At 41.1% G+C, this 23,269-nt stretch overlaps 1 protein-coding gene across 1 annotated transcript in view; it reads left to right on the top strand.

The window, feature by feature from the left end:
* The window catches only part of LOC145414032 (laminin subunit alpha-1-like), a 147,075-nt gene that overhangs the window by 110,474 nt on the left and 13,332 nt on the right, over positions 1–23,269 (top strand). Inside the window, exons 9-22 of the mRNA XM_080283598.1 lie at positions 162–302; positions 3,677–3,793; positions 5,815–5,955; positions 7,301–7,455; positions 10,813–10,915; positions 11,672–11,776; positions 12,687–12,868; positions 14,934–15,019; positions 15,414–15,550; positions 15,902–16,116; positions 16,339–16,533; positions 17,287–17,407; positions 20,038–20,146; positions 20,560–20,628. Coding sequence (XP_080139724.1) covers positions 162–302; positions 3,677–3,793; positions 5,815–5,955; positions 7,301–7,455; positions 10,813–10,915; positions 11,672–11,776; positions 12,687–12,868; positions 14,934–15,019; positions 15,414–15,550; positions 15,902–16,116; positions 16,339–16,533; positions 17,287–17,407; positions 20,038–20,146; positions 20,560–20,628 — 1,876 coding nt within the window. The remainder of the gene's footprint in view (positions 1–161; positions 303–3,676; positions 3,794–5,814; positions 5,956–7,300; positions 7,456–10,812; positions 10,916–11,671; positions 11,777–12,686; positions 12,869–14,933; positions 15,020–15,413; positions 15,551–15,901; positions 16,117–16,338; positions 16,534–17,286; positions 17,408–20,037; positions 20,147–20,559; positions 20,629–23,269) is intronic.

The raw sequence follows: 23,269 nt of genomic DNA, 5'->3' as shown, positions 1-23,269 counted from the left end.
AGAAATAAAAATGTAAATGCAGAAAAGAAGAATGACGTTCCAAGTGGTATGCTTTTATATTTTCTTTCCCAGGTAGAAAAATCACACACACACACACACACACACACACACAACATAAAAACTCGCCACGCGAAAAGTACGACTCTGTTTACGTGTTGCAGGGTGTTGGACGAGAGGACGTTCGAGCCTGCCAACCCTGTGCATGTTCGGGGCCTGGTACGACTGGGGATTGTGTGCCCGACGATACCCAGGCCAACCTTGGTCTTTTCCCCGGCGCCTGTATCTGCAAAGAGGGATTCCACGTGAGTCTTGGTGCCACTGTAGAGCATTTGCCGTAAAAACCCCTAACCCGTTCACTCTAACCTGACAGAGACCCTTACCTGTTTGCTCTTACGGTGCATGGGCTAAAATAATAATAATAATAATAATAATAACAGTAAAAATGATGATGATGATGATAATGATAGTAGTAATAATAATAATGATGATGACTCTAAAGGATTTCTGCATGGCGCGAAAATGATTACTTCTTGTCGAAAAACTTATATACATCACAGTATTAGTATTAGTAGTAGACGTAGTAGTAGTAGTAGTAGTAGCTTTCGTATCGCCACATACAGAGGGAAAAAAATATAAATGAAGGTTAGGTCCATATAGACAAGCTACCCCTTCCATAATCAGTTTTCTCTATACTTTCAGAACCATTTTCTGTGCTTTGTAAATGGGTAACTCTTATAATATTCTAATTCGTGCCTATAATATGTTGCCCTGCTGTTTCTGTTCATTGATTATAAAGTTTACTCATCTAGTGTCGTGCCACCTTACTGTGTCCATAACCGGAACAACAATGAAAGCTTTTGCACCTATACGAACCAATGAGAGTTATCAGTTTGCCTCCGTAGCCTATTTTTGCATTGCCTCAGCGACAACGTTCCCGAGACTGTTTGGGCTAATATTGAATGGTAAATACTGAATTCAAGCGAGAAAAAGTGTTTGTTTTATTCACATCTTGTTCTAGAGGATATTGCCGGCCTTTATCCCAGTTTTCCTACATTCTGATGCCAATTCACACACATGACTTTTTTCATTTTTTTTTTTTTTTATGAGTAATTACGTGTTATATATGTTGTTCTCCAGCATTTGTTCACTGTGTATAACTTTTGCTCGTGTGGTGTCATCTCCATACTGTGTTCGTAGGTGAAGCCAATACAATAACTCTTGCCCCAGTTAACCCTCATGTACCCTGCTTGGCCTTTAGCGATATTGTACCCAGTGGCCACCTCAGATTCAGGAACACTTCAAACCCCTCTGAAGAGTTTGCTTTGGGCCACACCTTTAGTGGGTCTGGCCACCCCTTTGCCACCCCATTAAAAAAAAAAAAAAATCCCTAACTTTTCCAGAGTGTTGGGGCTGCTATTGAGTAGTTAATCAGGAATGTTAAAACCAGTGACTAAAATTAATTAACGTTGCCTAAATAACTACTGACCACATCTGATAAATTTCATGCAATAAAGAAAAGAGCGTTTCAGACAATTTGTACCGTTTAATAAAGCTGTTTAGTGCACTTTATATCACATGACGTGTAATAAGCATAATCATTTACTAATTTGTAATGTTAAAACACAGATAATGATAATTTTCCAGGATGTATCAGGACAGTACGAAGGGAGGATTCCACAGAGTAAACGTTCATTGAGAGGAAGGATTAATAATAATAACAATAATAAAGTGCGTGTAGTAGAGAAAGATTCTTCTATGACCCTTTCCCAAAATTAAATAAATAAATCAAGAACAATATTTGAATGATCTGTTCAAGAGAAGTTACTAACACTTGTATATTATATATATCATTTGAGGAGTAAGAAAAAAAAATGAGTACGTCGCTATCAAATTAATGATGATTTTCTTATATTTGAGCAACTCATTTACCGCAACAGGACGAAAATTTATCTTCTCTATCAAATTTCACGTAGCTCAGAGACAAAAAGACAATACTACGATTATGCATCCATTCCATAGCACTTCTTCGTTATTAGCATCATTATTTTAAGTAATTGTCAGTCTCTTGTTACAGCTATGCATTCAAGATAGGCAGCTGGTATTTTAAGACATGTAGAATTAGGTAAAGTATCCTGTATATTTTTATTATTTAGGTTCTTTTACTACTATACTCTTTTTACTCTAACTTGGCGTAACATTTTCTTCTCCGTCTTGTATGGTGAGTTATGAGACTAGATTGACCAAGGAGTATGATGCTGGTCACGAAGAAGTGCTACGGAGAGCATGTACAGCAGTAGCGTTGTCCCTTTCTGCCGCGGAGCTACGTAAAGTAAGACGCAAAAGGACGATAATCTGGACCAAGTTAGAGTAAAAAGTGTATTGCGCCGATACTCAAGGAAATAGTCTAATAAATCATGTAATACAAGTGAAGTGTAATATTCAAAATAACTATTGTCCTTTTACCTTAACTTGGCCCAAATTATTGTCTTTTTGCGCTCATTCTGCATAGTCAAATTGCAGAATAGGACACTGCTATGGATCTGCATTCTTTCCATAGCTCTTCTTCGTGTCTAGCACCATATTCCAGTGTTAATCTCTCCTACAACTCGGTCAAGATGAAGAGATGGTAATTTTAGGCCACGTTAAAATAGTAGTAGTAGTAGTAGCAACCCAGGATCATGTGCTGGCATAAGTTCCTCTTCTCCTGCAGTTTACCATCCTCCTTTCGGGACATAGGGAAGTACAGTAAATGAGAGACGTGTGCATGGCCAGGTACTTCCGCCCCCAGGTTATATCAGTGCCACCACATGAAGGCGTCTCTCTCTAGCACCAAATTACAGTAAAAAAAAAAGAAAAAAGAAAAAGAAGAAAATGTTTAGTGAGAGGTTTGTTTTGAGGGATCCGCGGCTTACTGAGGAAAAGAAATGTGAAAATAATAAACGGTACTGTTTGTGGCTACGTTAATATTACTTTTCCTTGTCTGTGGCTACGTTAATATTACTTTCCTTGTCTGTGTTCACGTTAATATTACTTTTCCTTGTCTGTGGCTACGTTAATATTACTTTTCCTTGTCTGTGTTCACGTTAATATTACTTTTCCTTGTCTGTGGCTACGTTAATATTACTTTTCCTTGTCTGTGTTCACGTTAATATTACTTTTCCTTGTCTGTGGCTTCATTAATATTACTTTCCCTCGTCTGTGGCTACGTTAATATCACTTTCCCTCGTCTGTGGCTACGTTAATATTACTTTTCCTCGTCTGCGGGTACGTTAATAATACTTTTCCTTGTCTGTGGCTACGTTAATAATACTTTTCCTTGTCTGTAACTACGTTAATATTACTTTTCCTTGTCTGTGGCTACGTTAATATTACTTGCCCTCGTCTGTGGCTACGTTAATATCACTTTCCCTCGTCTGTGGCTACGTTAATATTACTTTTCCTCGTCTGCGGGTACGTTAATAATACTTTTCCTTGTCTGTGGCTACGTTAATAATACTTTTCCTTGTCTGTAACTACGTTAATATTACTTTTCCTTGTCTGTGGCTACGTTAATATTACTTGCCCTCGTCTGTGGCTACGTTAATATTACTTTTCCTTGTCTGTGGCCACGTTAACATTACTTTTCCTCGTCTTTGGGTACTTTAATGATACTTTCATGTGTGCTTTGGTGTTGCAGGGTCCTCGTTGTGACAAATGTGCCAAAGGTTACCGGCGCTACCCTGCCTGTGAGCCGTGTCCCTGCAACCGTGCTGGGTCCCTCACAGACGAGTGCGAAGGAGAGTGTGTGTGCAAGGTGAGTTATCTGTCGACTTTCCTTGCCTTACTTTCCTTAACTTACTTTCCTTGCCTTACTTTCCTTGACTTACTTTTCATGACTTACTTTCCTTGACTTACTTTTCTTGACTTACTTTCCTTGACTTACTTTCCTAGACCTTACTTTCCTTGACTTACTTTCCTAGACCTTACTTTCCTTGACTTACTTTCCTAGACCTTACTTTCCTTGACTTACTTTCCTTGACTTACTTTCCTTGACTTACTTTCCTAGACCTTACTTTCCTTGACTTACTTTCCTAGACCTTACTTTCCTTGACTTACTTTCCTAGACCTTACTTTCCTTGACTTACTTTCCTTGACTTACTTTCCTTGACTTACTTTCCTTGACCTTACTTTCCTTAACTTACTTTCCTTGACTTACTTTCCTTGACTTACTTTCTTTGACTTACTTTCATTTACTTTCCTTGACCTTACTTTCTTTGACTTACTCTCCTTCTCCTTTACTTACTTTCCATGACCATACTTTCTTTGACTTTCCTTGGATTACTTTCCCTTACTTACCTTCCTTTACTTACTTTACTTTACTTACTTTCCTTTACTTTCCATGACCTTACTTTCCTTAACTTTCCTTGACTTACCTTCCTTGACTTACTTTCCTTGACGTACTGTCCTTGACCTTACTTTCCTTGACGTACTGTCCTTGACCTTACTTTCCTTGACTTACTTTCCTTGGCTTACTTTCCTTGGCTTACTTTCCTTGACTTACTTTCCTTGACTTACTTTCCTTGACTTACTTTCCTTGGCTTACGTTCCTTTACTTCCCATTACGTACTTTACTTTCTTTCCTTTATTTACTTTACTTCCTTTCCTTGACTTACTTTCCTTGACTTACTTTACTTACTTTCCTTGACTTACTTTACTTACTTTCCTTGACTTACTTTACTTACTTTCCTTGACTTACTTTACTTACTTTCCTTGACTTACTTTACTTACTTTCCTTGACTTACTTTACTTACTTTCCTTGACTTACTTTACTTACTTTCCTTGACTTACTTTACTTACTTTCCTTGACTTACTTTACTTACTTTCCTTGACTTACTTTACTTACTTTCCTTGACTTACTTTACTTACTTTCCTTGACTTACTTTACTTACTTTCCTTGACTTACTTTACTTACTTTCCTTGACTTACTTTACTTCCTTTCCTTGACTTACTTTACTTACTTTCCTTGACTTACTTTACTTGACTTACTTTACTTACTTTCCTTGACTTACTTTACTTACTTTCCTTGACCTTACTTTCCATTACTTACTTTACTTACTGTTTCATAGAGATTCAGGAGCGTCTTATTGTAGGATAACAGGTCTTCTGCAGATAGCCTTTTGTGTGTGTGTGTGTGTGTGTGTGTTCATTTATGTATGTTATGATGCTTTTGGTGCAAATATTTTCGTTGGCTAATTGGGTTGTGTGTGTGTGTGTGTGTGTGTGTGTGTGTGTGTGTTTTATGATGCATATGGTGCAAATATTCTCGTTGGTTAATTGGGTTGTGTGTGTGTGTGTGTGTGTGTGTGTGTAATTCACCAGGTCGGTCAGGATCATTTGATGGTCGTGATCGTCAGCTTTTTACCCTCCCGGAAAGGAGCTGAGAGCTCATATAGAACGATCTAAGGGCAAGGCTGTGACCTTCACACACACACACACACACACACACGTCCCCTTGCTCAAGGGGGACAGTAACCACCCACTTCATCAGTGAAACCTTTCGCAACCTGAGCGAGGCGCGAACTCCCGTCCACCAGTTGGCAAGCAAGAACGTTACCACTGCACCAGCGAGCGGTGTGTGTGTGTGTGTGTGTGTGTGTGTGTGTGTGTAGAAGAAAATTAATATCTTCCTTAAATACACTTTTCTAGTCGATAGGAATTAATCTAAGTCCTCTCTCTCTCTCTCTCTCTCTCTCTCTCTCTCTCTCTCTCTCTCTCACACACACACACACACACACACACAGCGCTGAGCATAATCAATCACCATTACACCTTCAGGAGAATGTGGTTGGGCCCCGCTGTGACACCTGTGCACCTGGTCACTTCCACCTGGACGCCCGTAATCCTGTCGGCTGCACACGCTGTTACTGCAACGGCGCTACCTCGTCCTGTGAAGCCGCCAAACTCGCCGTGTACACCGTAAGTACATCCGTAGCGGCAGGTGTCTTTGGTTTTCATCATCATCATCGTCATCTCATCCTGTGTTGTCCCATGAGGAGCGTAGGCGTCTGATTTTTATTTGTGTTTATTTAGTTATTTATGTATTCCAAGTCGTGATAAAGGACATGTGTGGATTTGGATACTTAGAGATTTTGCTTGTATAACCATCTCCAGTTAAAACACAGGAAGGACAAGTCTGAAGCTTCCTGAGGGGTAACTGCTGTAAATATGCGATTGCCGTTCCTAGCAGTACTATAATTTATGAAGACAGACGTTAACTCAGTTGGTTTTGTTAATATTGTAATTTTATGCAGCACCCATTTTCTTTTCTTTAGCCAAACCACAGGGAGACTAATCTGAATTTATCATTGTTACACATTCCCTTCGTACCAACTTTATGTTTTCCCAGGTAAACTCATTCGCTCTTTTACCATTGTTTTATTGTTAGCATTAGTTATATCACCCTGTATTTGTTAATTTATATTTGCTTGTCAGATTCTACCAGTTTCTGCCTCATCTTCACGAATATTGCTCCACAGAGATTTGGGGTTCAAAGTAAATGTTAAATAAATAATCTCACTACATAATTTGGGCTGATTGGAGCCAGTGGAGAAAAGCCTTATCACACAGAAGTTGGAATCAGACATATATTCATATTTCGATAACGCTAGTGGCATCTCATTGGTAATTTATTTAGCGTATTACACTCTGACATTCTCTTTTATGCTATTTGTATGGTTTTGACGTCGATGGCGTTTGCGTTAATATCATACCGAATTATAGTATGGTGCGCTGTGCTAATAAATCGCAGAGAAAGGTATGTTACGGAATCTCTGAAGCCACCTAGAAATACGGGCCATTTTCTGACGCCAGTTGTCCAGTGATATAAATTGGATTAACACCCTCTTTGGCTTGCGTTTGTGACACTCCGTTTCTCACTGCCAGACATAGTGCAGGCGACAGTGAGAAACGGAGTGCCCTGAACCTGGCCCAGAGAATCGGAGTGTTCTTAATTTTGGGACATTCCGATTCTCACTGCCAGATAATAGTGCAGGTGATAAAAAGAGAGAGAGAGAGAGAGAGAGAGAGAGAGAGAGAGAGAGAGAGAATAACAATCAGAAAAAAAAAATTACATATAAAAACTGAAAAAAAGAATGGGCTAGATGTGGTAGTGAGAAATGGAGTGCCCTGAGCCTGGCCCAGAGAAACGGAGTGTTCCTGATTTTTCACGCCGACAGTCTGCTTCACGATTTCACGGCCCAGTCCGATTTCAACCTCAGTGTGAAGAGATCCGCAGCACTGACCGGCCGCCTCCCGCCCTCAGGTACTGGAGCACAGCAACTGGTACGTGACGGACCTGCTCAAGCGGCGTAAGGTGGCGGCGGCGGAGGAGGGTACGGACGCCAGGATTGCACACGACAGCATGGGCAACTTCCAGGCCTACTACTGGCTGGCACCTGAGGAGTACCTGGGATCAAGGTTTGGACATTATAGTTTAACCTCTTCACCGAGTTGACTTATTTTATTCTTGCGCAGCACACCATCCACTCATTTAATGTAGTTGACTCACGTATTTTAGTCTTGTGCCGCACACTATCCACTCACTAAATTTAGTTGATTTATGTTGTATTTTATGCTTGTCCTGCACACCATCCATTCATTTAATGTAGTTGACTCATGTATTTTATTCTTGTGCCGCACACCATCCACTCACTAAATTTAGTTTATTTATGTTGTATTTTATGCTTGTGCTGCACACCATCCACTCAATGTAGTTGACTAATGTATTTTATTCTTGTGTCGCACACCATCCGGTCATTTAATGTAGTTGACTTATGCTGTATTTTATTCTTGTGCTGCACTCCATCCATTCATTTAATGTAGTTGACTTGTGCTGTATTTTATGTGTGCTGCACACCATCCACTCAATGTAGTTGACTTTATTTATCTATATAGCTAGACGCCTTAATCCCGTTTGGGGTGGCCAAAGACAAATCGCCTTCATGTCGCCCTGTCCCCTGCCATTCCGCTACCTTCCCCCCAGCTCACACACCCTTCTCGTACAGCATCCACTAGCTTAATGTAGTTGACTTCTGTTGTATTTATTCTTGCGCTACACACCATCCACTCATTGACTTGTATTTTGTCCTTTCGTCGCACACCATCCACTCACTTATTGTAGTGGTACCTTTAAATGACTATGCGGAATGCTTTGCCATTTTTTTTTTTTTTCGCACCTACGACACCATGTAGTGTGTTAAGTGATGATGAAGCCAACTGGTCGCCTGGTGGCCTAGTGGGGTGAGGCGCTCCAAGCAGACGTTGCCCACAGGGGTTTTGATCCGAGGGTTGGTTGAGGTCTGTTGCTCACGTAATGCCACTCGGGGGGGGGGGAGGAATATTCACTCTCCTTTATTCTCTATACTAAGGCTTTTATTCCCGTCTGTTAAGGAGGGTCCCTAACACCTTTTCCATAGCGATTTATTTTGCTTACTATATCATGCTACTCTCGTGTTTACCGTTTATATTATTTTATACGTAAATAACACAAAAAGTGGATATGAACGAGCTATATGCAGAAATAATCCGCAAAGGAAGAGGTGTTAGGGAGCTTTCTTAACAGATGTGAATATGGGATTAAGAAGCCCAGTCGCGGACCGTTCCATTCCTTTCTTATTTTTTTTTTTTTTTTAATGCAAGGAAGAAGGAACCAAAGGCCAGGTGCCCGCAAGACTGTTCCCTCCAAGACAAAACAAAAACAAAATAACATAGAGCCAAATTCAAGATCCGTTCATGTCGAGATGCCTGGACGCACTACGTTTGAAAGACTTGAGTTCATATAGGAAATACAGACAGAGGGAGACAGTTCCAGGGTTGAAGAGAGCAGCTTTAAGAGGCTTATATTCTGCTTAATTGACTTCTCAAGCCGGAGGAGTTAGATTTAGCTTTCATCAACCCCTTCACTACGATGGAGATAATCGTAAGCTGAATAAAATCGCCTGGGGAAGCAGGAATTAACTTTAACATCCTCGGATTGAAGTGGTTAATGTTTTGGTAAGTTAATTGGCAGAATCTACTACACCTTATCAACCTGGAACGTATCATTGTCCTTTATCAGAAACTAGACAAAGGAAAGGCAAGATGATAAGCACTTGGGAAAAATTACATTGGATATCACCCTCTCAAGCCATAGGAGTTGACGTGGAGAGATGGGTTATATTTCCCCTTTATCTCACTCTTCACTGATCGCCTGTAAACGACGCTTATTAATACTGACGGGATATTTTTCTCTGTAGCCATAGGAGTTTGATGGTGAGAGAAGAGATGTGTTCCTACCCTTTGTCCCACGATTGTTACTCACCGATAAAATTCACTCTCACGGGCTTCCATACTCCTCTACCAGTCAGATCTATTGCCATTAGAGCAGTCTGTTTGCAGTGCTCACATCCCACACCAGACGAGGCTTCTTGTAGGCTACTATGGGGCCATATAATTAAGCCTGAGATTGTGAAGGGGAAGACGGACCTCCAGTTTATTTATTTTATTTTTTTTACATTATTATGGAAACGTGATGGAAAATAACAAAGCAAAAAGTTTGCCCCTTCTGCTGCATAGCACATGTTACAGTAAGAAGCACACACAACAAATTGTAAGGAACTTATTGGACTAACCCATAGGGGCAGTTACTTACCTGTGGTCGATGGGTCTGATTGGCTGGACAGACCGAGGTTAAGCAACAACATAACAACAATAGCCTTGTTGCTAAATGTAGTATGTTTACTAGAATGGAGTTTAATCATATGACACCCAAATTAACAGCCAGGATTATTAAGGAAAAGATGGTCCTGTCATGCAACATGCCTTCCCGGTCAGTTCAGATTTGTAGGTCATAAGCAATAATTTTTCACAGAATCTAGGTTTATAAACATCGGTAAAATAAGTTTATTTAAAACTATGTATGTATGTCTGTATTTCCTACATCAGTCTTTCAAACGCAGTGTGTCCAGGCATCTCGAGATGAACGGATCTTGAATTTGGCTCTCTTTTGTATTGTGATATAACTAACAACATACTTGGAAAGTGTGACGTAAGAATGCAAATATAGCATCAGATAAATTATACTACTGGCAAAAACTGCTGATATAATAATAACGTAAAATTAAGTAAGTTGTAATCATAATCAGCTATATTTTCAAAGCAGACCCCTCCCCCCAAAACACACACACACACACACACACACACACACACACACACACACACACACACATGTCTCTGTTTCAATGGCGAGAATTGTTCAAATGGAAGAAGTATCCCCACATATTGACAACTGAAAAGATACTACAGTTTTGGCGTCACTTGAACCAAAACCATTGTAACGTCACAGTTAACACAAGATCAGCAGTATCATTAAGGCCAGTCTGTTACCAATAATGAATGTAATTAAAAGCCAGAGTGGAGAGGTATATGAGAGAGGGGAGTGTGAAAGAGGTATATGAGAGATGGGAATGTGAAAGAGGTATATGAGAAGGGGGGGGGGGGTGAGCTGGGAGCAGGGCAGTGAAATGGCGGGGGACAAGGCGACATGGAGGCGATTTGTTTGTGGCCACCCCTTACGGGATCAAGGCGTCTGGCAATAGATAGATAGAAAATTCTGGTTATCTAATCTCATACTTTACAGATGGTCAGTGTGCATTTACATTTACAGAATTATCTTCCATGGACAGACTTTGATGGCATAAGTGAATCTACCGCCCAGGTTACTAAATAGCCCAGTGGACAGGTATGAGTTAACGTGTATGGATGGTGGATACATTAACACACATATACCCCTTCCAGAATGACCTCCTACGGGCAGACGTTGACGGTGAGGGTATCGTGGGTGAAGCTGCGAGGCGACACATCAGGCCAGCCCACACGATGTCCGGACGTCATCATAGAAGTGAGTAGAGGGTAGTTCATATATTGCACCCTCCTGTCTTGTGTGTCATGGGGACGGCTCATTCTACTTTTTTGAGGAGTAGGGACCTTTTCGACGCCTCATGAAATTACAACTCAGCCATTCAGTAAATGTATTAGAAATGGGATGCAGAATATATGGAGCATTCTTAGGTGACCATACAGAGGGTTAGCATCATTAGTTTCTCATGTTTGTGTTTCGAAATATAAAACAGTTTGTCTGTCTTTGTGTTTTCTCCCTTCTTTGTGTTTAGCACCTGATATTAAGCCAGTTTTCTTTATTTTGTGTGTTTTACAGCTGATTAAAAGCCAGTTTGTCTTTGTTGTGTAATTCACCGGGTCGGTCAGGATCACTTGATGGTCGTGATCGTCAGCTTTTACCCTCCCGGAAGGGAGCTGAGAGCTCATATAGTCCGATCTAAGGGCAAGGCTGTGACCTTCACACACGCACACACCCATCCCCTTGCTCAAGGGGGACAGTAACCACCCACTTCGTCAGTGAAACTTTTTGCAACCTGAGCGAGGCGCGAACTCCCGTCCACCAGTTGGCAAGCGAGAGCGTTACCACTGCACCAGCGAGCGTGTGTGTGTGTGTGTGTGTGTGTGTGTGTGTGTGTGTTCTTTGTGTTTTGTACGTGATTTTAAACCCGTTTGTCTCAGTTCTTGGCGTTTCTCATCAGATTATAAGCCTGTCTGTCTTTTATGTTTGTTTTGGTGATTAACTCTGCCTACTCCACAGGGTGCCGGCTACCGCATAGCTTACGGCGACAACCTATACCGACGAGGCAAGTCCACCACCCTTGAGATTCCCTTCTATGAGCACGGCTGGTTCCACTTCCCTAAGGTATGAGTAAATTTGGTGTTCCTTTTTTGTGTTCCTTTTTTTGTGTTCCCTTTTTTGTGTTCCTTGTTTGTGTTCCTTGTTTGTGTTCTTTTTTGTAGTGTTCTGTCTAAATAAATCCTACCTCACCCACAGGACCCCAAGTTAGATTCTAGAGCTGGTCAGACTCTTAGACAAAATTTGCTTACCTCCTGTCCCTCTTCACCCAGCAGTACATTTAGGGACTTGGTTGTAACACTGACTGCTTGCAGGGAGGATTGGAACTTAGCAAAAATATAACTGTCTTCCTTCATGACCCTCGTGCAGTGGATAAGCAGTAGAGTCGAATTTAAGGTAGCATAAGAGGGCTCGTAGTGCCACTTCCACAGTTATTTATTTTGTATACTACGCATCTTAATCCCCTTGCTTTGTTACTAGAAATACATAACATCAGCAGAAGTATCGTGGTATAATATGTAAAATAAATTGCTAAGAAAAAGGTGCAGAGTTGGCTCCCATACCAACCAGAATAAGACCTTCAGCTTTTTCTTAGTTGGCATAAAAAACGTAATATTATCTTTTCCTTATAATTTGTCTCGTACATCTTAAAATCATCTTGTATGGTCTTTATACATTTTTAGTGCAAATAGAAACATACCTGGTACAATGGAATATTAAGGTGGTGAATGGAGAAATATACTGGTAAGGAAGAAGTCATAGAAAACCTGCCAAGAATATGATCGTAAACCTTAATTTTCATCCTATAATCGTATTCTAGAGCGTGACTGGATCTTGGTAATAATTGACTGTCTTCTTGCCGACCATTTTGCAGACGAGAGCCAGCATATTTTCCTTAGCCTTCTCCACAGGACCTTTATCTAGAACCTTAGGCATTAGTACAGATTTATTCTCTGCCTTTATGTTCCTCTTGCAGTCAATAGGTGGTAATTCCAAGCCTCCTTTTTCTCGACAGGACCTCTCTGACATCGGTCCCAACACCAAGCGTCGGGAGTACAAGGGTGAAGCGGTCACCAGGCGAGAGATGATGGAGATACTAAGCTCCCTGCAGACGCTCATGATAAGGGCACGATACCACACCGTCCAGATTGAGGGCATGTTAGTATGTGATGATGTGTGTGTGTGTGTGTGTGTGTGTGTGTGTGTGTGTGTGTGTGTGTGTGTGTGTGTGTGTAGAATAGAAAATGACTGATTTCTTAATTGTCTGTATTATGTGAACAGCTGAATTCCAGGATGTGCAGTAAAAGTGTGTATGTCAGAATGAATCCATGTTCCCACAAATGACCTAGCAATAGACATATGTGTCATAAATTTCTGTATACTCATAGGTCTCTAACTTAACTGATCAGTAGACTTGCCTGGCTAGTAAATGAAAAGAGTGTACCTGATTGATGAACCATGTGACTGTCTAGGTGTTTTCTCAGCTAAATAAAATGGTCTATACTGAAAAAAATAACAGAAAAACAACTGGTCGGTATCTAAAACTCAATGTCTGTTCATTTCAAGGTGGTCGACACATTTTGAAAGACTGGAGGTGGTAAGCAAAGGGAAATGCACATTGGTAAGATTGTTCTATAGCTGATCATTTGTACATGTGAAGGACTAGGATACTGGTTACCTTTTACTTAGGCAATAAATTTTTAGATAGAAAAGAACTAAGAGTGTGGGATTGTAAGAATGGTGTGCGTCTGCCATGATAGTGGAGGTATGCAGGTCAGGAGTTCAGAAGTGTCCAGTGAAATGGTGATAGTAATGAGAGAGAGAGAGAGAGAGAGAGAGAGCAGTCAGTCAGAAGAGGGGAGTAAATGGGGAAAAAAAAAAGCCTAACTCACGCTCTTCAGAAAAGCTTTATGGTTTATGTGAGAAGCAGGTGAAGATTTCAGATAAAGTCATCAGTATAATAAGAGAGAGGACTAGGCACGTAAATTCCAAGATCACTTATGGATTATAGAAAAGTACTGTAATTTGTGAAAGGAGATGACTCTGGAGAACATCTCGTTGTACAAGGATCAGTTCATTTAATCAGTAAGTCAGGGGAACATCACTGTGGACAGATTTAGAAAAAAGAACAGTGGCTTCATGTAACATCACTTTATAACATCTAGAACTAAAGAAATTTGAGGTGAAGACACAGATGGAGGGCTAGAATATGTAACTTGGGAGAAAGGAAATAATGATTTGTGTTAGAGGTCAGACTGTCCGAGGCCTTTTCTATATCTAACGCAATAGCTAAAGTCTCTTCGAAGTGTCAAGAAGAGGGGGTTGATGGAAATAAAAATTTACTAGCTCTGACTGTCAGAAAGCCGTGAGAATAAGGGTGCTTCCAAACCTTTCTGTTAAGGTTAGACCCAAAGATTGTAGACAGAAAAAGGTGAATAAAACTAAACTATCGGTTAAGGATTTGAGACGATCATCATTCTTTTGGTAAGGCCGAAAAAGAACTTCCAGCAAAAATGAAAGATGAAATTTGAGAAATGAAAAAGTCTGAATGCGAATAGTATGTTTTGTAAAGGCCTGCTTGCACTTGCCCGGTATGACACAGAAGCACAGTTCTTGAGAAAGGCAGGTAAGAACCCAACACGACCTTATGGCTTATTAGTGTGAAAGTGAGGAGACACATCCTTAGAAGAACCTATAATGTCATTAATGAGAAAGAGTGGCTAGGAGGTAAAGGAACAGCACCATAATGTCCATAGTGGAGTTAGGAGCAAAAGTTTCTGAGTTTGGTATGAGTAGGAATAAGATACTCAGGTCTATCCATGGCAGTTACTGAGTTTATAATTTCGAGCCCTCATACTGTTAAAAAGCTTCGTTAGCTGAAAAGTATTGCCTGGCATGTCTGGAGACTGACGATGAAGTGGAAAATGGAGTTGAGGGTTTTATGACTGAGAATGATGTGAATTGGAGAGGGGACCACCTGAGGGCAAAGGACAGGGCAGTATGAAAGCAGTTTGTTCGTGGCCACCCTCTTCGCAAATGAGGCGTTTAGCTGTAAATAAATGAAATGTCCAAAGCAAGAAGGAGTTCAGATATATTTCACCAACTGTCAACAGCTGATTGAGTGGATATAGAAGTCTGAATAGTCGAATGCTGAATATGTAATGCTTATTTCTGTTTTGTCGTAATAATTGTGTGTGTGCATCATCCTCTTTCTTCCCGCCAGCCTGCACAACGTTGTCCTGGAATACGGTGCTGAGGGCAAGGCCACACTCGTCACAGGGGCCGTCGAGCGATGCAACTGCCCTCCTGGTACGTGCCTGTCACGTTTATTACAATATAGATCATGTAGCCTCATCTTTACACTTTCTTCTCTTGTATTCATTTTGAGGGACTTAATGATATATGTAAATTTCAAGTTCCGTACGCTACTTCATTTTGTAGCTCGCTTGTCGTGGGTCCTCTTTAACTTTGCCTAAATTTGCTATCTTTTTCTCTCGAATGCTGGCCTGTAACAAGAGATTAATAGTAGAATATGGTGCTCATCACGAAGTGCTGTATAATAGATGTGGAAACGTAGTAAGGTCTTATTCGGCCATTGAGCTACTGTAAATTAGCTACAAAAGGACGAACATCTTCAAATTCAGGTGGACGAACTATCTAAACTGAAATGGCAGCTGAACTAATTATCGTCTTTCCTGTTCAGGTTACAGTGGGTTGTCGTGTGAGTCTTGTGAACCAGGGTACAGAAGAGTGAACAACACGGTGTATGGCGGTGTGTGTCTGCCCTGTGACTGCAATGGACATGCCGACTTCTGCGATCCTTACACTGGCGCCTGTGGGGTCTGTATATTTATTGATGTATTACCACATACAAATCAGTCTGTTTTTATGGACGGATATCCACATACAAATAAATACTCTCTTGCTTGAAATAACAACATTCACTCATGGATCTATATAGGTACTGGTATTATATAACATTTTTCAACACTCTGAACTCCTAAATGTTTGTGTTTATGAATATCTTGCGATAAACAAACCAGTCTATATGTATGAATAGATTGCATCATACAAATCAGTACTTTTCCTACTTGGGGTAATAAAAATCAGTGATAGATCTATGAACTGTGTTCATTTTATATTACTTTTTACAGTACTCTGAAAGCCTAAATGCAAGTATGTATCTTTTAGGAATGCCAACACAACACAGTAGGCGAGAACTGTGAGAGGTGTGCGGCAGGGTACTTTGGAGACGCGACTTTAGGCACCCCTGATGCCTGTCAACCGTGTGAGTGTCCCCTGCCCCTCGGAACCAACCACTTCACTCCCAGATGTGTCCCTGACCTTGACCTTGGCACCTACAGATGTCGGTGTCCTCCTGGCTATGATGGACGCAAGTGTGAGAGGTAAGAATAGTACAAGTGTGCAGTGAAAGAAGTAAGAATATAGAGGTGTCATTGATTAAACTGAAAGACACAATGTTTCCAGATATTATAAAGAATATGAAGGAAATACTATATCTGCTGCAACATTATGAGTTAATTTGCATACATCATATCTAATAATTGCAGTCAGTCTTTTATAACATCAGTGAAAAAGAAATATTTGTGGCCTTTTCCTTGATACAGATGTGCTGACGGCTTTTACGGCAATCCCTACGAGCCAGGGAACTTCTGCAAACCATGTGAATGTAGCGGCAACATTGACCCACGGCAGGAGGGCAACTGTGACAGGGTGACGGGTGAATGTCTCAAGTGTACCGGAAACACAGAGGGCTGGAACTGCGAGCGCTGCAAGGAAAACTATTACAGGAATCCCTTAAGGTGAGGGAGAGCAGGAACACAGCTAGGATTTTTAAAATGGAGTGGCCAAGCTTGTGAAGTAGCCCAAGAAGAACTCTTTGAAATGGGTCTGACGGTATTCCCCTGAAACTTTAGGGTGGCAATTGGGGTGCCAGGCATGCTTATTTCTCACAGAGTGAGAGACTGAAGTAGAAAGATAGGCAGGTGGAAAGATAGGGATGAGATGCAGGCCTGTAAAGATGAAATAGATAAGATGTGAAGTATAGAATATTTTTCATATTTTTTAATTTATAGACAGTTTGATAGATAGAGATACTTCTATAGTTTTCAGTTAACATCTTAATTACTAAAACTTGTACTGTTCTAATCATTTACAAAAGGAGGAGGGTCAGCATTAAGTCACTGATTTCAAGAAGGCATTAATGAGTTTGCCCATGACAGATAATGCAGACATTTCAACCCACTTTCTCGTTTTAGTTTTCAGTCAATAATAGGGTAATGAATATACACTTTTTACTTTAACTTGGCTTAGGTTTCTGTCCTTTTTACAGCTTATTTGATGTAGCACAGTGGTATAAAAAATAATGCTTCTATTCTACATCCTTTCCATAGCACTTCTTTGGGACTAGCATCATATTCTGGTGTTAATCAGCTGTTACGATTCAGCATTTAAGATGGAGAGGTGGCACTTTTAGGCCAAGTTCGAGTTAAAAAAAGAAGTGTTTTCCCATGTCAGATAATGCAGGCACTTCAACCCTCTTGCTCTTCCTCCAGTCGACAGTGCCTGAGCTGTATGTGCAACAGTGTAGGGTCGTTATCCTCGCAGTGTGACCCCAGCACCGGACAGTGCCAGTGTCGCAACCTCTTCACAGGACGCCAGTGTGACAGATGCGTTGTAAGTACATAGTGTGACATGCGTTGTGTGGTATGCACAATAAAGAACTAGTCTGATGTGTATTGTTATTAAGCAGTGTGACATGCACTGTGATCAAATAGTGTGACAGATGTATTGTGAGTAAACAGTGTGACAGATGTATTGTGAGTAAACAGTGTGACAGATACATTGTGATTAAAAAGTATGACAAAAGCAGTATGAAGAAACAGTGTAACAGAAGCATTGTGAGTATACCATGTCTCGGATTCACAAGAAACTTATTATCAGTCCTCATAATAACTGTGATTTGTTTCATGGGAAGAACTGGGAGAGAACAGAACCTTCCCATGCTTCTTGTTTCTCTTGCAAAAACGATATTAGTTACGAGAGAAAGTTTTTCGTAAAGTTACGTTTTGCAGGAAAGACAGGAAAAGAAGAGTGAAGGATTTTGAATTATAATTTAGAGTGATTTTTTTTCTAATGTCTCTTCTCTTTGCTAAAACAGAACTTAGTTACGACAGAGAAGTGTTCGTATGTAAGTTCGGGACCTGTTAAGTTTTCTACCAACAAACCTCTTCTGCAAAGTGTCTGATTATTGCTTTATAAATTAGTAAAGCATTTAAATACAACCACTGTACACAGAAAGCCAACATATGAATTCTAAGGCCTTATTTTTGCAGTTATTAATAAAGGATAATAAGTAACATAAACCGGACTGCAAAATGTCGAAGTAATAAAAGAAAGGAAAGTAAAGTAACCAGCCAGGAGCGTGTGGGCAAGTGATCTGAACAAAGGGATATTGGAATGCACAAAATCGGCCTGCTTAACCAATCGCCCAAGGTTGCATGTGAGTGGCTGAATTATGCAACACTTTGAGGAGATATTGGTGGGGAATTTTACTGACAATTTTCCTATTTGTTTTTATGTTTAGCTATATATAAGTTACCTCCTAGTGGTAGGTGGGAGCGCTCGCCATCCACTCACTCGATGTAGTGCTGCTCTCGGTGTCTGCCCTTTCCTCTCCTCCATCCTTCTTTCCTTCCATCCTCTTCTGTCTTTCTTTCCTTCATTCTTTCCTTGTCCTTCTGCCTACGGGTGACTTTACACTCCCTCTTCTGTCTTTCTTTCCTTCATTCTTTCCTCTTACTTCTGCCTGTGGGTGACTCTACACTGAATGACAAGCCAAATGGTTTCCTGTACACCAGGAAACCATTCACTACGCTGGGTGATAACCATATAACCAAATTTTGGTTCCTGGTGGTTTAGTGGGTAACTACGGCACTCCAGTCGGATAGAGCCGGTGAAGGTTTATGTCCACAGGGTGGTTGGGGTTTATTGCTGACGTAATGCCACTCAGGGATGAGTGAGGCTGGTCATTCTCATCTTAAACGTCAGGACCAACTTGCCTAACCCTGGGCTCCTACGCTTCTCATGGGGCAACGTAGGATTGGATGATGGATGGATGGATGGATAAGTTACCTCCTAGATTTTATTACAATGTACTTTATTAGCAACTTTATGGAACGAGAATGTACTATGAAAAGCAGAGGACATGTAGTTCAAGCTTTTAAAATATTGTCACATATTTAATCCCAGAGGTCACGGAGAATTACCACAACAAAAATTGACTTACACCTCTCTGTCCGCTGAAAGAAAAATAAAAAATAAAAAGTGATTATTTGGTCGGTCAGACTGGTGGATTCAGTTTGTTTCCGCACTCTCTCCCTTGTCCCTCTTTACCCAGCAGTACAGTTGAGGACCTAAATCAACCACTACGGGTCGCATGCAAGGGAAGATTGGGTCTCGCCAAAAACGTACTCTCTGATCAAGGACGTCTTTGTTTTATTTTCGTTATCTCCAGACCATATTACTTGGCTGAGGAAAAATCTGTCGCACTGAAGGGGTTTATGAAGGTTGTGTCTAACCACTCAAATTCGTAAAGCCTCCTGGAAGTTAAATATAATCGTCAAGAGATAGGAATGTAAAAGACGTTACGGGATTGAGGGGATTGCATGACATTCATATAGTTGATTGGAATAAACCTGGACATTCTTCTGTCACACCTTCTCACCTCTTCCTTCTGCCACTCTGTCTTCCTGCCTCTCCAGCATATCATCTCTTCAACCTCCCATCTCTCCATCATCCATTCTCCCCAGCATCCCTTCTGTTCAACCTCCCATCTCCATCATCCCATCTTCCCTTCCCTCCATCAGCAGTTTTCACCTTCATCATCATCTCGCCATCATCAGTTTTCACCTTCATCCCCTCACTCCATCATCTCATCTTCAGCATCCTTTTTCTCTTACCTGCCGTCTCTGCTGCCTTGCGTCTTTTCAACCTTCCGTCCTTTTAGTCTTCCTTTTCTCGCCTCCCACCCCTCCAGCCTCCCATCTCTCCAATCTCCCGTCTCTGCAACCTTCCGTCTCTTCAGCCTCCCATCTTTCCAGCATCTTTTCTTTTCAACCACTTACCTCTCCAGTCTCTCCCCTCTCCAACCTCACGTCTTTTTAGCCTCCCGTCGTTCTAGTTTTCCGTCTCTCCAAGCTTTCCAACTTCCCGTCACTCAAACCTCCCTTCTCTCCAGCCTTCCGACTCTCTGACCCTCAGTTCTTCCAGTCTCCCGTCTCACACACCTGTCATCTTTCCCTCAGCGCGGTCATGGTGGTGTCAGCGAAGGGTGTCCGAGGTGCCAATGTGACCCGGATGGATCGACAAGTGAGATTTGCGACCCCTTCACCGGCGCCTGTCCCTGCAAGCCTGGTGAGTGTACATTTTGAAAGAGAGAGAGAGAGAGAGAGAGAGAGAGAGAGAATCTGTGACATTAGGTAAACGTTAAGCATACAAATTTCTCCCGCAAACTTCCTTTTGGCCCTGTCTCACCTGAAGACCTCACCTCACCATTAGGCGGGAAAAAAGATCAAGATGACGATGATGATGATAATGATGATGTATAGCTAATATCTGCATAAACGTAGTAGACTGAAGAAGCTTGTCATAATCACTTAGAGTTTGGTGATGGAGTGTGGGAAGCAAAGTATGTAATGAATTGCTACTCAGTATGTGTATATGTTAAATTACGTTGTTAAAATGAGTTTCCATGATGCATAGTGTCTGCCTAATACTTCTCTGCCTACCACTTGTCTGCCTGCCGCTTATCTGCCTGCCACTTTCAGGTGTTGCCGGGAAGAGCTGCAATGAGTGCCTACCTGACCACTTCGGCACGCTGAGCTCCGGCTGCATGAGTGAGTACCGGTATCATTATTTTATCAGTGGTGGATCCAGATGTGATTGAGAGGATTCGAAGAGATAGACAGACAGACAGGTAGATAGACAGTTAGACAGATAGATAGACAGATCAGTTGATTATGGACGTGTTGAACGGACTCTTCCTGAATGCATACCTATCCCCGGGAGGACAGCCCCACCGGCACACTCCGATTCTCCGTCTTGCTCTCACAGGCACTCCCGATATCCCTCACAGCAATACTGGATCCACCACTGATTATTATTATTATTATTATTATTATTATTATTATTATTATTATTATTGCACCGAGGAAACCCACAGCATTAAAGTTAACCGACGAAAAATGAAAATGCTCCTGTAATCGAGGCAGTAAGAAGGTATCAGAAAGGTAAGAAAACGAATTATTGTCCCAACCCGTTACGTCAAAAAGACAGTGACCATCTCAGTTTTTTTATTTTTCGTTCGTTCGTCTGTTTGTCTGTTCTTTCGTTTGTTTGCTTAATTGTTCATTCATTCTGTTGCTTATTCGTTCGTTTGTTTATTTGTTTAGCCCATCAGAGGTAAATTCTCCAGATTTTAAATAACTAAGTAGGATGGTTTCTATACTCTGTTCACACTAACTTGGCCTAAAAATCCCATCTCTCCTTTTTAAGTGCGACATTGTAACAAAAATTTAACACTATAATACGATGCTAGTCACGAAGAAGTGCCATGGAGATAGTGTTGAGCCGTGGCAAGTCTTTTTCTTCCACTAAGCTAAGTGAAAATGAAATGGGACGAAAATCTGGGCCAGGTTAAAGTGAACAGACTAGGAAGATGTAGGGTTTGGTGAACAAGGCACAGGGGGTGAAACAGAAGATTTTATGCCCGTCGATGTGTGGCGTAAGTTAATGGTGTTTACAAAATACAGGAGACTCGACAGCAGGTAATACTGTAAACCCACACACACACACACACACACACACACACACACACACATTATGAACTTACTATAGATTTCAGATACCGTAATACTGGGGGAAAAAAATAAAAACAGGAAGTTACTGTAGAATTTCAGTGCACAACATCCTTTAACTTACTTCCCAAATTTTACTGGCCACACCGCGCTGGCTGCCTCACATATTTTCCTGAGAGAGAGAGAGAGAGAGAGAGAGAGAGAGAGAGAGAGAGAGAGAGAGAGAGAGAGAGAGGCTGGATTTTGTATAAGGATGTTTCGTGAAGTATAAGACACTGACTTTGTACTTACATTGTAGTAGTTAAACACGAAATGCTTCCCTCCAAGTGCAGACTTAAAAAGAGACCGATAGACTTAATAGATAGATAGATAGATAGATAGATAGATAGACATGTAGGCGGGTAGGCAGGTAGATAAACAGCCAGATAGATAGACATTGCATACGTATTTCACCATCACCAAATAATTTGCTTAAGTGTATGTACTCTTAGATAATGCTTGCAGATTAGAGGGGGGGGGATTTGTGTGTGTGTGTGTGTGTGTGTGTGTGTGTGTGTGTGTGTGTGTGTGTGTGTGTGTGTGTGTATGTGTGTGTGTGTGTCTTTTTTCTGCTTCTTACCTCCTGCCTGGCCATTATGTTGACACTCGGGCTGCATAAGGTTGTGGTGTGGGCAGGCTGCTCAAGGACCCACACTGCACCTTCCTTCCTTCCTTCCTCCTCCTCGTCCTCCTCCTCCTCCTCCTCCTCCTCCTCACTAGGGCACCTGTAATATCATCTTTTCCTGAGTTTAAAGACCCCGTAAGAAACAGCTCAGAAGCAACGTAGCGAAAAAAAGAAAGAAAGAAAGAATAGTAACTGCTGGTGTGCCGTACTGTATAATTTACCCAGTTTTAATTTACACACAAACGGAGGGATTTACAGCCTTTTAAAGAAACTTGGAGGGATTTACAGCCTTTTAAAGAAACTTGGAGGGATTTACAGCAATTTAAAGAAAATTGGAGGGATTTACAACAATTTAAAGAAACTTGGAGGTATTTACAGTCTTTTCAAGAAACTTGGAGGGATTTACAGCAATTTAAAGCTTTGTATATCGTCATTTAATCCTCAGACATATGATTTATCTGGAGATTTCCCAGTGGTTTTTAAAATCTTCTTGGAGTAAAATAAATTCCTATGGAGAGGACGTGGAGCCTTAGTATTATTGCATTCTATCATTGAGCTGTAAGATATTAGCCTTAGAATATGATGAAAGTCACGAAGAAGTGCTATGGATTTTAAAATCTTCTTGGAGTAAAATAAATTCCTATGGAGAGGACGTGGAGCCGTAGTATTATCGCATTCTATCATTGAGCTGTAAGAGATTAGCCTTAGAATATGATGAAAGTCACGAAGAAGTGCTATGGAAAGGACGTAGAACCGTAGTATTGTCGTGTTCCGCCAGAGATTAATGTTTGAATATTATGCTAGTCACGAAGAAGTGCTATAGACACAATTTGGAGCCTTAATATTATCGCATTTTATCATTGAGTTGTAAGAGATTAGCCTTAGAATATGATGCTAGTCACGAAGAAGTGCTGTGGAAAGGACATAGAGCCGTAGTATTGTCGTGTTCCGCCAGAGATTAACATTTGAATACGATGCTTGTCACGAAGAAGCGCTAGGGGGAGGATACACAACCGT

Source organism: Coenobita brevimanus, chromosome 98, assembly GCF_032717465.1.
Source record: "Coenobita brevimanus isolate Jiangsu-jjx chromosome 98, ASM3271746v2, whole genome shotgun sequence".
Taxonomy (NCBI): domain Eukaryota; kingdom Metazoa; phylum Arthropoda; class Malacostraca; order Decapoda; family Coenobitidae; genus Coenobita; species Coenobita brevimanus.
This window is presented reverse-complemented; position numbering and strand designations above follow the sequence as displayed.